Source organism: Schistocerca gregaria, chromosome 3, assembly GCF_023897955.1.
Source record: "Schistocerca gregaria isolate iqSchGreg1 chromosome 3, iqSchGreg1.2, whole genome shotgun sequence".
Classification (NCBI taxonomy): Eukaryota; Metazoa; Arthropoda; class Insecta; order Orthoptera; family Acrididae; genus Schistocerca; species Schistocerca gregaria.
Genome location: NC_064922.1, coordinates 672657987 through 672673208, shown reverse-complemented (window position 1 = coordinate 672673208; position 15222 = coordinate 672657987). Strand labels below are relative to the sequence as shown.

Genomic DNA, 15222 nt, shown 5'->3' with positions numbered 1-15222 from the left:
GACACTTCAAGTAGTAAAGGAGTTTTGCTATTTAGGAAGTAAAATAACTGATGATGGTCGAAGTAGAGAGGATATAAAATGTAGACTGGCAATGGCAAGGAAAGCGTTTCTGAAGAAGAGAAATTTGTTAACATCGAATATAGATTTAAGTATTAGGAAGTCGTTTCTGAAAGTATTTGTTTGGAGTGTAGCCATGTATGGAAGTGAAACATGGACGATAACTAGTTTGGACAAGAAGAGAATAGAAGCTTTCGAAATGTGGTGCTACAGAAGAATACTGAAGATAAGGTGGATCGATCACGTAACTAATGAGGAGGTATTGAATAGGATTGGGGAGAAGAGAAGTTTGTGGCACAACTTGACTAGAAGAAGGGATCGGTTGGTAGGACATGTTTTGAGGCATCAAGGGATCACAAATTTAGCATTGCAGGGCAGTGTGGAGGGTAAAAATCGTAGAGGGAGACCGAGAGATGAGTACACTAAGCAGATTCAGAAGGATGTAGGTTGCAGTAGGTACTGGGAGATGAAGAAGCTTGCACAGGATAGAGTAGCATGGAGAGCTGCATCAAACCAGTCTCAGGACTGAAGACAACAACAACAACAACGGGGTCAGGAGGGTAATACGGAACGCCGTGCTGGATCACAACGGCCTCGTATTATTAGCATTCGAGATGACAAGCATCTTATCCGCATGGCTGTGACGGATCGTGCAGCCACGTCTCGATCCCTGAGTCAACACATGGGGACGTTTGCAAGAGAACAACCATCTGCACGAACAGTTCGACGACGTGTGCAGCAGCATGGCCTATCAGCTCGGAGACCTTGGCTGCGGTTACCCTCGACGCTTAATCACAGGCAAGAGCGCCTGCGATGGTGTTCTCAACGACGAACCTGGGTGCACGAGTGGCTAAACGTAATTTTTTGGATGAATCCACGTTCTGTTTACAGCATTATGATGGTCGCATCCGTGTTTGGCGATATCGTGGTGAACGCACATTGGAAGCGTGCATTCGCCATCGCCACACTGGCCTATCACCCGGCGTGATGTATGGGGTGACATTGGTTACACGTCTCGCTAACCTCTTGTTCGCATTGACGGAACTTTGAACAGTGGACGCTACATTTCACATGTGTTACGACCCGCGGCTCTACGCTTCATTCGATCCCTGCGAAAGCCTACATTTCAGAAGGATAATGCACGACCGCATGTTGCAGGTCCTGTACGGGCGTTTCTGGATACAGAAAATGTTCGACTGCTGCATTGACCAGCACATTATCCAGATCTCTCAGCAACTGAAAACGTCTGGTGAATGGTGGCCGAGCAACTGGCTAGTCTCAATATAGCATTCACTTCTCTTGATGAACTGTGGTATCGTGTTGAAGCTGCATGTTCAGCTGTACTTGTACACGCCATCCAAACTCTGTTTGACTCAATGACCAGGCGTATCAAGGTCGTTGTTATGGCCAGAGGTAATTGTTCTGGGTACTGGTTTCTCAGGATTTATGCACCCAAATTGCGTGAAAATTTAATCACATGTCAGTTCTAGTATAATGTATTTGTCCAATAAATATCCGTTTATCATCTGCATTTCTTCTCGGTGTAGTAATTTTAATGACCAGTAGTGTGTTACGAGCTGATCGTGACCGTCCACAAGTTCCCGGTAAGTGCCCACCACTTTGCTGACATGTTTTCATGCACACTGACATGTTCTGCCGCGTTGCTGCAGATCGTGTGTGGCATCTCGGCCATGGTGATGGGTACGGTGACGTTCATCGAGGAGCGCGGGGCCCTCAACCTCGTACTGGGAATTCCCGCCGGCGCAGCCACCGTGGCCGCTGCAGGTGAGTCAAGGTACTTCAAGTTCTGTGCCAGCTACTGTATTCAAGGCGGGAAGTGCGTACTCGCACATAGAGAATCAACCTGAGTCTAAAAACGATTATATGTTCGTTGCATTGCCTTACTAGATGTTCAGGAAATTATCAAATATTTTCGTGTCAGAGATATCAGTATGGAAATGCTATTTCGGCCTTTACTAAACTCTGTCGAGGTGTTCTTTATGTAATGGGTTTTCAGTGGGTAAAATTTCTTTCTATTCAGACCTGATATCCATTATCGACATCAGTTTTTCCAATATGCACACGAATACAATCTTGTATGCTTTGTGACATGGATGCAAACGGCTTCTTAATGCTATCTTCCGGAGGTACGCCACGCTTGAAACACATGAAAGACTTCTGGTTGCAAGTTGATGTGAAAGTCAATGTCTCATCATCGTGTTCCAACGTGCCTTAAGGGCGACAAATCAGGACATGCTGTAGACCAGTCAAGATTACGTTCATTCCTGAAGGTGATTATTGTGTGAACTGATATTTTGGATCTTTAATTATGCTGCTGGAATGTGCAGTTCTGGCCCCAGCTCACGAATGCTGTGACAACAAGAGTTTACTATTCTTGGCACGTACTGCGACCATTCAGCCTCCCTACAATAGCTACCAATGAGCACTGTTGTCATGTTCAGCTGCAGCGCTTACAATGATTCCAAAAGATGGAGGAATATGTATCTCGGCAATCGCTGTTTTCTACGACCGTTCACCAGGTCGTCAAAGGACACTCTGACGCCGATCTGACAACCGCAAAACGAAGCGAGAGTCTTTGATAAGCATCACAGGACGCCCCTCAATACCCCGGTTAAATCTGGCTCAATGCTATGGCAATGGACGTATCCTAGCTCTAGATCTTAACCAGCTTATAATAATCCCTTCTCCACATATAGTAGTGACATCTTGCCTGTAATCTCTGTTGGGATATTAACTGTCGTTGTCCAGTTCATCAGAAGTATTCGAACAGCTCTACAGTATTCTCAAGGGGTAGCTTCCTGAAAGGACGACTGCCTACACTCGTCGCCCCCTCTGTTACCCCGAGAGCGTCTCGTCACCATTCGTCCTACAGTCGTTTGTGCCGCTTGTACATGTATCGATACGATGCTCACTCGTCGTAATAAATTAATTCCTGGAAGTTTTAAAGGTAGCGACAAGCGGCAGGTGCACGCTCTCTAGGTATGGTGTGTTGCTATCTTCATTTGAAATATTACAGGAGTGTAGAAGTCACCCATTTGTTATTATGTACTCACACTGTTCTTCACGTGTACTACTGAAATTTATCGGTACTGGAAACGGTCGAAACGAGCTCCAATAAAGATGGAATTTCTGATCAATGACACTAGACGGATTTAGGGATGTGAAAGTTACTGAGGTTTACTGAATGTGAAGATAAACTCTTAAAAACAGTTATTTGACATCAGTAACCCAAACAAGAATCAACTGCAACGTTGTATTGTGTTCTCTCGTATTACACGCTTCTTAGCAGAAAGATAAATTCTTAAAATATTGACTGCACAAGTAAATGGTGTATTCAATTTCATGTAGAACACTGGTTAATACAGATAACAACAGCTTTAAAAAATTCCATATACTGTTAACTATCCTAATGGTCTTTTACAAATCACACTGAGCATTGAAAAACTACACTCTAAACACACTGGTCTTACAGTAAGGCAGAAAATTTATAAAGTTTATCCTGTCATTAGTAAGCGTATACATCCATTTAAAAACCGTTTAAGATATATACTCAGAATTTACTCATGCTGAATAAAGGCAATTTACTTCACAAGTGCAACCCACACATTTGACCAGTCTGTTTCCCGACCTTCAGACAACGTTACTCTTCCCTCTGACTTTACCTCAGCAAGACAGCCAAGTCGAACATAATTTATCAAATTACCAGTCGTCAGCTACAGTGGGATAGGAATCCTACATTAGTGACCGTCGGATTCTACCTGTGCAGAACAGAACTCTAATACTCTCTATGTTTGGGAGCACGCTCATTTGGAGGAAACATCGTTTGGCTGGTTGTTAAATTTGCCGGTACCCCAGATTCATGTACCATCTGTCTTAGAATGTAGTCGAATGTCAGCTGCACTATCCTCTGTCCGCACTGATGTGTTACCAATCCACCCATGTTGATGTAGGATAGTTGAGCAGCAACTAACGTCCCCGAGTTGTCAACCTCGCCACCTGCTGCCGTGTGCACTCCTGTCCTTGCCGCATGGTACTGACTTATTATGCTGGAGGGCCATTGTGGAAGCATTCGATCAAGGTTTTCATGGTTGAGCACATTCCATTTCGTAAATGACCATGGTTATTGTGGTTACAGAATATTCCTGCTGTTGACAATTCAATGCAAGCGACAAACCAGTCTCGAAGACACGGAAACAAGAGTCACATTCATTGTACCCACATCAGTACTCAGGGCAAGTAATATTGCCTAGGTAATGGTGGTCGATTCGGACGTGGCCGGTTACGCTACTAATGATGGAAGTAATTTGCATAACTATTATTCGCCTGGTAGTGGCAGAAGAGTTGATGTTTCAGTCTGTGAGTCGGCCGCTGTGGCCGAGCGGTTCTAGGCGCTTCAGTCCGGAATCGCGCTCCTGCTAAGGTCGCAGGTTCGAGTACTGCCTCGGACATGGATGTGTGTGATGTCTTTAGGTTAGTTAGGTTTAAGTAGTTCTAAGTTCTAGGGGACTGATGACCTCAGATGTTAATTCCCATAGTGTTCAGAGGCATTTTAACCATTTTTTTCCAGTCTGTGAGTTGTTGGCGATCAGAACATAAAATGAAAAATATAGGCTCCTCGAAACCCCTGCTCCTGTTCGCTCTCCTCTCATCACCAAAACAACCACAAACGCATCTTCCATTCTGTGAACTTATCTGTAGGCCTGAAGTCACCGGACGCACATGTCACCAACAGAAGCCTGCAGTCTGCATTAATAAATTCCTATCCACTTAGGGATCTGAATCTAGCAGGGCCGACTGAATGAGGGATAGAGAAAGATATAATGTAATACAATAAACGTATGTACAGTAACTGCTTATAGCCGCGCTGGATTAGCCGAGTGGCCTTAGGCGCTACAGTCACGGACTGTGTGGCTGGTCTCGGCGGAGGTTCAAGTCCCCTCTTGGGCATGGGTGTGTGTGTGTTTGTCCTTAGGATAATTTACGTTATGTAATGTGTAAGCTTAGGGACTGATGGCCTTAGCAGTTAAGTCCCATCAGATTTCACACACATTTGAACATTTGAATTGCTTATAAAAAACTAAAATTACCAAAGCATCAATTTTATTAATGTCCGAAACCGCTGAAGTTAGCAAATCGTGGAAGCAAAACGAACGTAATTTATACCGGTAACACGAAACAAGTCAAAAATAGAAGTGTAACAGAAGGCATGAAGATGACAGAATTCGAATGCTATTTATTTTACCCATTATAAATGGTTGGGGAAGTCATCGACAGTACAAACAATGGATCCGTTTAAAGTGACAATTTCTGCTGCTAGTAATGTTCTTTTTCCAATCGTATCGTGCACGCCGCCATTCGGGAATGAATCCGATTTGCAAATGCGTTTCTTCGGCTGTTATGGCATTTATGTGTGTCTTGTGAGTTGCGGCACGTCGCCTTTCAGGAATAAATCCGATTTTCAATTGCATTTCTTCGTCTGTTATGGCACTTGTGCATGTTATGTGACTTGCGGCATTATTCAGTTGCCGTTACGGTGGTGGACAAACACGAATATTTTTGTGATCATAGGTGACTCTTTGTAAACAGTTAAAGGTGAGAATATAAGTAAAAAAAAAAAAAAAAAAAAAAAAAAAAAAACCTCACCGTTTTCTCTTAGTCAGCTTACACACAAACTTAGCGTAAGTATCACTCCCTTGTAACTGTGTCTTGGGGCAGTTCATTCGAGAATGAAAGAAGACAGTGAGCCTAGAAAACGAGAATTAAAAAGGGTTCGGACTAGGGCCCTATCTGAAACGGGGGCGGTCTGTTGATTGCTTCGTCTCTGCGAACGATCTAGATCGCTTCCCCAGCAACTGTAAGTCGGCAAACATGAAGACTGATCGTCCGACACAGAGAGAGCTGCGAACTTAGGTTTACTGGCATCCTTTGAGAGAAGACAATATTCATGAGGAACAACAGAGGTGGAGCAGATTGGATGATTCTAAACCAAGGGGGATTAATATTGTGGAAAACATAGATAAGGTAATCCAACAGAAGAGGAATCAATCAATGTTTTTTGCTGCAAACTGGGACGAGCATATCAAATGACGAGAAACTTGTACAATAAGATGTCCTGAGCTATAGGGCTCACTTAACACACTACAGTACAGTTGTCAAGCCAAAAGGGTTATAAGGTTTGAGTATTTGAACATGAACATACGGTGACTATGATGGACATATTAGGTAAAAGAGAGTGCAGGAAACTAAGGAAGATTTCTGGTAACAGCGGATTAGTGGGCAGGTACGTTTAAAGTGTGATGAAGAGCCGTAAAGAAAAACAACATCAGTATTTCATCGATGAAAAAGAAAACGTTTAGTTTTATGTGCGTATGTTCAGTATGACAGGTGATCGTGTAACAAAGAAAATCTGGAATTTGATAAGGCCAAAGACAGAGATATTGGGATGTTCCCATCAATGTAATAAAATTCTTAAAGAACTCGGTATCCAAGAATTAAAATTAATGGACAGGAAAGAATGTAGACAAATGATGAAAACTACCGGTGTTTTAAGGTGAGAGAAGAAGTGGAAAGACCAAAAGGACCTTTCTCAAAAGATCAAACGGAAGCATGAGTAATAGGCTAAAGAGATACTGTCAGGACATGAAATCTTGAGAACGAAGAAGAGCGTGAAATGGGAAATGTTCCTGATCGTCTACTCGTAATCCGTAGTGCCTCACTTCGAAGCAGAAAAAAACTGGCTGCAAAATTGTGCAGTATCTCACACATCAATAACATCATACAGTCTGACAATTATTGAACTACACAAGAAAATACGTGAGGTAGGGACAAACTAGGCCGTGCTCACACTTTACTCAACATGTAAACGTCACTTTTCCATTAGACGTCATATTCGGATGTAGGTTATGACGTGTCCGGTCTGCCTCCATTATTGGCGACGACGTGTCGCAGGCGAATAGCGAAGTCCTGCATGGTCCGTTGAAGTGTAGTAACATCGATGCTGTCGATAACCTCCTGAATGACTATTTTCAGCTGATTAACGGTTCAGGGGTTTATTTCTGTACACCTTGTCTTTAATATAGCTCCACACAAAAATGAGTCAAGTGTGTTCAGATCCGGAGAATATGGCGGCCAATCGAGGCCAATGCCAGTAGCCTCTGGGTACTCCAGAGCTAGAATGCGGTCCCCAAAGAGGACCTCCAGGACATCAAACACTCTCCTGCACTGATAGTGTCAAGCTCCGACTTGCATGAACCAAATCTTGTCGAAATCAGGACACTTTGGATATATGAGAAGAAAACATCTTACAAAACCTTCACGTAGCCTTCTGTTGTCACCGTGTTATCAAGGTATATCGCACCGATTTCTCCCCACAGTCACCCACTGACAGTGAAGAGACTTCTCGATCACGAAACACGGATTCCCAGTTCCCCAAATGGGCCAGTTTGGCTTATTGACGAAACCATCCAAATTAAAGTGGGCTTCGTCGCTAAGCCAAAACTTACAGAGTCCAGACAAATTCTCAAACTGCCCGCGGCCGACCATGCAGTTTGAAAGTCCTAACGCAAACCGTTCAAAAGTTATGACGATTTTATTTCATATAGCTCAATAATTGTCGACCTGAAAGCGCCACGTCCCCGTCCCCAATGAACTATGGACCTTGTTGTTCTAATGACCTCATATGATAAGTCCCATAGCGCTCAGAAAAATTTCAACCATTTGAACCTTGTCATTGGTGGCGGGGGCGCGGGGCCGCAGCTATACGGGTAGCCGCAACGGAGGGGTATCTGTTGAGAGGCGGGACAGGGGCAACAATCTGGATGATTGACTGATCTGGCCTTGTAACATTAATCAAAACGGTCTTGCTTTGCTGGTACTGAGAACGGTTGAATGCAAGGGGAAACTACAGCTGTAATTTAACCAGAGGACATGCAGTTTTACTGAATGGTTAAATAGTGATGACGTCCTCTTGGGTAAAATATTCCGGGAGTAAAATATTCCCCGATTTAGATCTCCGGGCGAGGACTAATCAGGAGGGCGTCGTTATCAGGAGAAAGAGAGCTGGCGTTTAATGGATCGGAGCGCAAACGTCATATGGCTTAATCGGGCAGATAGGAAAAATGGGTAGTTTAAAGTTAGATATAGTGGGAATTAGTGAAGTTCGGTGGCAGGAGGAACGAGACTTCTCGTCACGTGAATGTAGGGTTATCAATGCAAAATTAAACAAGGGTAATGCCGAAGTAGGTTTAATAATGAATAAAAGTGGTAGGAGAGCGGACAAGCTACTACGAACAACCTAGAGTATGCATTATTGTAGCCAAGATAGACAGGAGGCCCATGAATGTCACAGTAGTACAAGTTTATATGCAACTAGATCCTCAGTTGACGAAGATATGGAAGAAATGAATGATATGATAAATATTTAATGTAGTTGAGGGAGATGAAAATTTGATAGTCGAGGGGGAGTGGAATTCGATAGTAGGAAAAGGAAAAGAAGGGAAAGTAGAGGATGAATATGCAATGGGCGTAAGGAATGAATGAGGAAGCTGCCCGGTAGAATTCTGCACAGAGCATAACTTAATCAAAGCCAACACTTTGTTTAAGAATCATGAAAGAATGTTCTATACGTCGAAGAAGCCTGGAGACACTGGAAGGTTTCAGGCTGATTATACAATGGTAAGACAGAGATTTAGAAACCAGCTTTTAAATAGTAAGGCGTTTCCAGGAGGACGATGTGGACTCTGACCTCAGTTTATTGGTTAGGAACTGTAAAATAAGGTTCAAATGGCTCTGAGCACTATGAGACCTAACATCTGAGGTCATCAGTCCCCTACAACTAAGAACTACTTAAACCTAACCGACCTAAGGACATCACACACATCCATGTCCGAGGCAGGATTCCAACCGGCGACTGTACCTGTGGTGCGGTTCCAGACTGAACCGCTCGCCACTCTGCCCCGCCAACTGTAAAATGATACTGAAGAATCTGTAAAAAGGTAGAAATTTAAGGAGATGAGACCTGGATAAACTGAGAGAACCAGAGGTTGCAGAGAGTTTCAGAGAGAGCATTAGGGAACGATTGGCAAGAACAGGGGAAAGACATATAATAGAAGAAGAATGGGTAGCTCTGAGGCATGAAATAGTGAAGGCAACAGAGGATCAAGTACGTGAAAAGACGAGGGCTAGTAGGAATCGTTGGGTAACAGGGGAGATATTCAACTTAAATGACGAAAAAAGAAAATACAAGAATGCAGTGAATGAAGCAGGCGAAAAGTAATACAAACGTCTCATAAATGAGATTAGCAGGAAATGCAAAATGGTAAAGCGGGGGATGACTAGAGGACAAATGTAAGGACGTACAGGCTTATATCACTAGGGATAAGATAGATACTGCCTACAGGAAAATGAGAGAGACTTATGAAGAAGAGGGAATTACCTGTATGAATATCAAGAGCTCAGATGTAAAATCTGCCCTAAGCAAAGAGGAGAAAGCAGAAAGGTGGAAAGAGTATACAGAGGGTCTATACAAAGGTGATGTATTAGAAGGCAATATACTGGAAATGGCAGAAGAGGTAGAAGAAGAAGATGAAATTGGGGATAGGATACTGCGTGAACAATTTTATAGAGCTCTAAAAGACCCAAGTCGAAAGTAGGCCCCGGGAGTAGACAACTTTCCATTAGAACTCCTGATAGCTTTGCTAGAGCCAGCCATACCAAAACTCCACTACCTGGCTAGCAGGGTGTATGAAACAGATGAAATACCCTCAGACTTCAAGAATGCAGTAATTATAATCCCAAAACAAACAGCCATAACAAAACTCTACTACCTGGCTAGAAGGGTGTATGAAACAGATGAAATACCCTCAGACTTCAAGAATGCAGTAATTCTAATCCCTAAACAAACAGGTGTTGACAGGTTTGAAAATTACTGTACTATCAGTCTAATAGGTAACAGCTGGAAAATACTAGCACGAATACCTTACAGATGAATAGAAAATCTAATAAAATCCAATCTGAGGGAAGACCAGTTTCGATTCTTCAGAAACGTGATCCTATGACTGATCTTAGAAGATAGATTAACGTAAGGCAGACCTACGTTTCTAGCATTTTTAGACTTACCGAAAGCTTTTAACAATGTTGACTGGAACATTCTCTTTCATTTTCTGAAGGTGGCGCGGGTAGAACACAGGGAGCGGATGGATATTTACAAAGCGTATATGGGCTTCGGTTGAGATCTTTGGGAGAAGAGACCAAACTGCGAGGTCATCGGTCTCATCGGATTAGCGAAGGACAGGGAAGGAAGTCCGCCGTGCCCTTTCGTAGGAACCAACCTAGCATTTTCCTGGAGCGATTTAGGGAAATTACGGAAAACCTAAATCGGGATGGCCAGACCTGGAATTGAACTGTGGATATTTACAATTTCTACAGAACCGACATGGCAGTTTTAAGATTCGAGGGGCATGAAAGGGAAGCAGTGGTGGAGAAGGGAGTGACACAGGGTTGTAGCCTACAACCGATGTTATTCAATCTGTATATTGAGCAAGGAATAAACGAAACAAAGGAAAATTTGGAACAGGAGTTAAGACCCATGGAGCCGACATTCAAACGTTGAGATTTGCTTAAGACACAGTAATTCTGTCACAGACATCAAAGGACCTGGAAGAGCAGCTGAACGGAATGTACAGTGTCTTGAAAGGATGATACGAGATGAATATCAACAAAAGCAAAACGAGGATAACGGTATGTAGTCGCATTACATCAGGTGATGCTGAGGGAATTACGAGCCGAAAATTAGACAATTATTGTTGTAGATACGTTTTGCTGTTTGGGGAGCAAAATAACTGATGATGGTCGAATTAGAGCGGACATAAAATGTAGACTGGCAATGTGCAAGGAAAGCGTTTCTGAATAAGAGAAATTTGTTTCACATCAAGTATACATTTGAGTGTCAAGAAGCCTCTTCGGAAAATATTTGTATGGAGTGTAGCCGTGTATGGAAGCGAAACATGGAAGATAAATAGTTTAGACCAGAAGAGAATAGAAACTTTCGAAATGTGGTGCTACGGAAAACAGCTGAAGATTAGATGGGCAGGTCACTAATGAGGAGGTACTGAACAGAATTGGGGAGAAGAGGAATTTGTGGCACAATATGGGTAGAAGAAGGGATCGGTTGACAGGACACATTCTGAGGCATCAAGGGACCACCAGTTAATTAATGTAGGGAAGCTTTGAGTTTAAAATCATAGAGGGAGACCAAGAGACGAATACAGCCAGCTGATACAGAAGGATATAGGTTGCAGTAGGTACTGGGAGATCAAGAAGCTTGCACAGGATAGAGTAGCATGTAGAGCTGAATCAAACCGGTCTCTGGAGTGAAGACCACAACAACAATAATTCAATAATACACGAAAGAACCATTTGGAGAGGACAATCGCCTGCCGGAGTGGACGAGGGGTTCTAGGCGCTGCAGTCTGGAACCGCGCGACCGCTGCGGTCCCAGGTTCTAATCCTACCTCGGGCATGGGTGTGTGTGATGTCCTTAGGTTAGTTAAGTTTAAGTAGTTCTAAGTAGTGCTCCGAGCCATTTGAGGTGACAATCATTTTCCGAAAGGCGTATTGCAAGATATGAATGAGAGAAAGCTGTTCTTAACAGCAGCGTAGGATATATTATAAAAAATATTTTTGCTTTGTATGAGTCATCAGCCATCAGATTGGTATGAGCCATGAATCCCTCTTCTGTGCAAACTTTTCATTTCAGAGTAGCAACTGCAACCTGCATCTGTAGTTATTTGGCGGATATAGCCCAATGTCCAATCGTCTAGTGGTTCAAATGACAAATCACTATGCGACTTAACTTCTCAGGTTAGGAGTATGCTAGACTTAGAACTACTTAAACGTATCTAAACTAAGAACATCACACACATCCATGCCCGAGGCAGGATTCGAACCTGCGACCGTAGCAGCAGCGAGGTTCCGGACTGAAGCACCTAGAAAGGCACGGTCACAGTGTCCGGCTCTCCTATCATCCTTCCCCTTCTTCTCGCCAGTGTTTTCCGTACATTCCTTTCCACTGCGTTTTGGTGGAGAATCTCCTGATTCCTAATATTATCAGTCCACTTAACTTTCAACATTTATTTTTAGTGCTTCGATTCTCTACTGTTTCGTTTTCTTCACAACCCATCTTTCACTACCGTACAATGCTGTGCTGTAAATGTACATTCCCACAAATTTCTTTCTCGAACTGAGACCTATGTTACTGATTAGCAGACATTTGTTGGCCAGGAATGGATATTTGGCAGTGCTAGCCCCCTTTTTATGTCCTCCTTGGCCCGTTTACCATGGGTTATTTTGCTGCCTAGGTTGGAGAGTTCTGTAATTTCGTCTATTTCGTGATGACCAGCTCTCATTACTTTCGTTTTCTTCTTTTTGCTCTTAGTCTTTATTCTATACTGCAGACGTATTTACTAGTCCGAAGCCTCTTAAAACTACACTCCTGGAAATTGAAATAAGAACACCGTGAATTCATTGTCCCAGGAAGGGGAAACTTTATTGACACATTCCTGGGGTCAGATACATCACATGATCACACTGACAGAACCACAGGCACATAGACACAGGCAACAGAGCATGCACAATGTCGGCACTAGTACAGTGTTTATCCACCTTTCGCAGCAATGCAGGCTGCTATTCTCCCATGGAGACGATCGTAGAGATGCTGGATGTAGTCCTGTTCAACGGCTTGCCATGCCATTTCCACCTGGCGCCTCAGTTGGACCAGCGTTCGTGCTGGACGTGCAGACCGCGTGAGACGACGCTTCATCCAGTCCCAAACGTGCTCAATGGGGGACAGATCTGGAGATCTTGCTGGTCAGGGTAGTTGACTTATACCTTCTAGAGCACGTTGGGTGGAGCAGGATACATGCGGACGTGCATTGTCCTGTTGGAACAGCAAGTTCCCTTGCCGGTCTAGGAATGGTAGAACGATGGGTTCGATGACGGTTTGGATGTACCGTGCACTATTCAGTGTACCCTCGACGATCACCAGAGGTGTACGGCCAGTGTAGGAGATCGCTCCCCACACCATGATGCCGGGTGTTGGCCCTGTCTGCCTCGGTCGTATGCAGTCCTGATTGTAGCGCTCACCTGCACGGTGCCAAACACGCATACGACCATCATTGGCACCAAGGCAGAAGCGACTCTCATCGCTGAAGACGACACGTCTCCATTCGTCCCTCCATTCACGCCTGTCGCGACACCACTGGAGGCGGGCTGCTCGTTGTTGGGGCGTGAGCGGAAGACGGCCTAACGGTGTGCGGGACCGTAGCGCAGCTTCATGCAGACGGTTGCGAATGGTCCTCGCCGATACCCCAGGAGCAACAGGTCCCTAATTTGCTGGGAAGTGGCGGTGCGGTCCCCTACGGCACTGCGTAGGATCCTACGGTCTTGGCGTGCATCCGTGCGTCGCTGCGGTCCGGTCCCAGGTCGACGGGCACGTGCACCTTCCGCCGACCACTGGCGACAACATCGATGTACTGTGGAGACCTCACGCCCCACGTGTTGAGCAATTCGGCGGTACGTCCACCCGGCCTCCCGCATGCCCACTATACTCCCTCGCTCGAAGTCCGTCAACTGCACATACGGTTCACGTCCACGCAGTCGCGCCATGCTACCAGTGTTAAAGACTGCGATGGAGCTCCGTATGCCACGGCAAACTGGCTGACACTGACGGCGGCGGTGCACAAATGCTGCGCAGCTAGCGGCATTGGACGGCCAACACCGCGGTTCCTGGTGTGTCCGCTGTGCCGTGCGTGTGATCATTGCTTGTACAGGCCTCTCGCAGTGTCCGGAGCAAGTATGGTGGGTCTGACACACCGGTGTCAATGTGTTCTTTTTTCCATTTCCAGGAGTGTATTAAGTAAAACAAACTTCATTAACGTTCATTACCTTCAAAGTTCATGCCTACATATTTATTTCTCAACATAGTCACAGTGGCGACGAAAACATACCTCCCAGTGAGATACCAGTTTGTTGCACTGCAGAATGATTGAATTTGTTGACAGAGCCACAACCTCGCCTCCACTTGCAGTGCAGCTCGACGGCGTTATTTAAGTATTTCAAATATATGAAAATCGAATGGACCCAAGTCGAGACTGTATGGAGTATAAATTCAAGGTGTCGGAGTGTTGTACTTATCGGAAAACTCGTGAGTGGGCTGAGAATGTCATTGCGAAGGGGAGGGTGCTCCATGAGTGGCCGAATTGTTGGAAGTCCAAACTCTATTACAACACGCTGTTTGGCACGCATCACGCTCCAACACAGTTATATTACACACCGCTATGTTTCACGCTATAACTCGGAGCGTTTTAGCGCTAGATTGCCGAAAACATTTGGAGACGACAAAAGTCATGGGATAACTCTCAATATCGTATAGGACCCCCTTTTGCCTGACGCAATACAGCAACTTGACGTGTTATTTACTCACCATGTCATTGGAAGGGCCTGCACAAATACTGAGCCAGGCTTCCTCTATATCCATCCCGAATTGCGGGTGTGTTGCCAGTGGGGGATTTTGAGAGCCATCTGACTCGTCGATTATGTCCCATATAACTTGTATGGTATTAATGTCGGACCAAAATATTCGCTCGAATTGTCCAGACCGTGCTTCAAACCAATTGTGATCAATCGTAGCCCAGTGACAAGACGTATTGTCATCCATAAAAATTCGATTCTGTTTTGGGACATGTAATCCATGAACGGTGGAACATAAACGTTTCCGGTCAATGATCTGCTTAACTGTACCAGAGGATCCAGTCCATTCCACGTAAAAACAGTCCACACCAACATGGAGCCATCAACAGCTTGCACAGTGCGTTGTTGACAACTTTGGTCCATGGCTTCTTGGGGTCTGCGCCACATCTGAACATTACCATCAGCTCTTACCAAATGAAAACGGGACTCATCTAACTAGGCCACGGTTTTCCAGCTGCCTTGGGTCCAACCGATACGATGTCATGCTGTTGGCGAAGGAACTCGCGTCGGTCGCCCCATGCCAAATTTCGTGTGTCGTACGTTCCGCATTGCTATCTACGATTATTGCACGCAGTGGTGGTTGTCTGTTAGCACTGTCACCTCCTTTTACTCTCGGTT

At 44.6% G+C, this 15222-nt stretch overlaps 1 protein-coding gene across 1 annotated transcript in view; it reads left to right on the top strand.

Moving 5' to 3' along the window:
• The window catches only part of LOC126355550 (uncharacterized), a 69791-nt gene that overhangs the window by 25334 nt on the left and 29235 nt on the right, over positions 1-15222 (top strand). Inside the window, exon 2 of the mRNA XM_050005908.1 lies at positions 1728-1842. Coding sequence (XP_049861865.1) covers positions 1749-1842 — 94 coding nt within the window. The 5' untranslated portion in view covers positions 1728-1748. The remainder of the gene's footprint in view (positions 1-1727; positions 1843-15222) is intronic.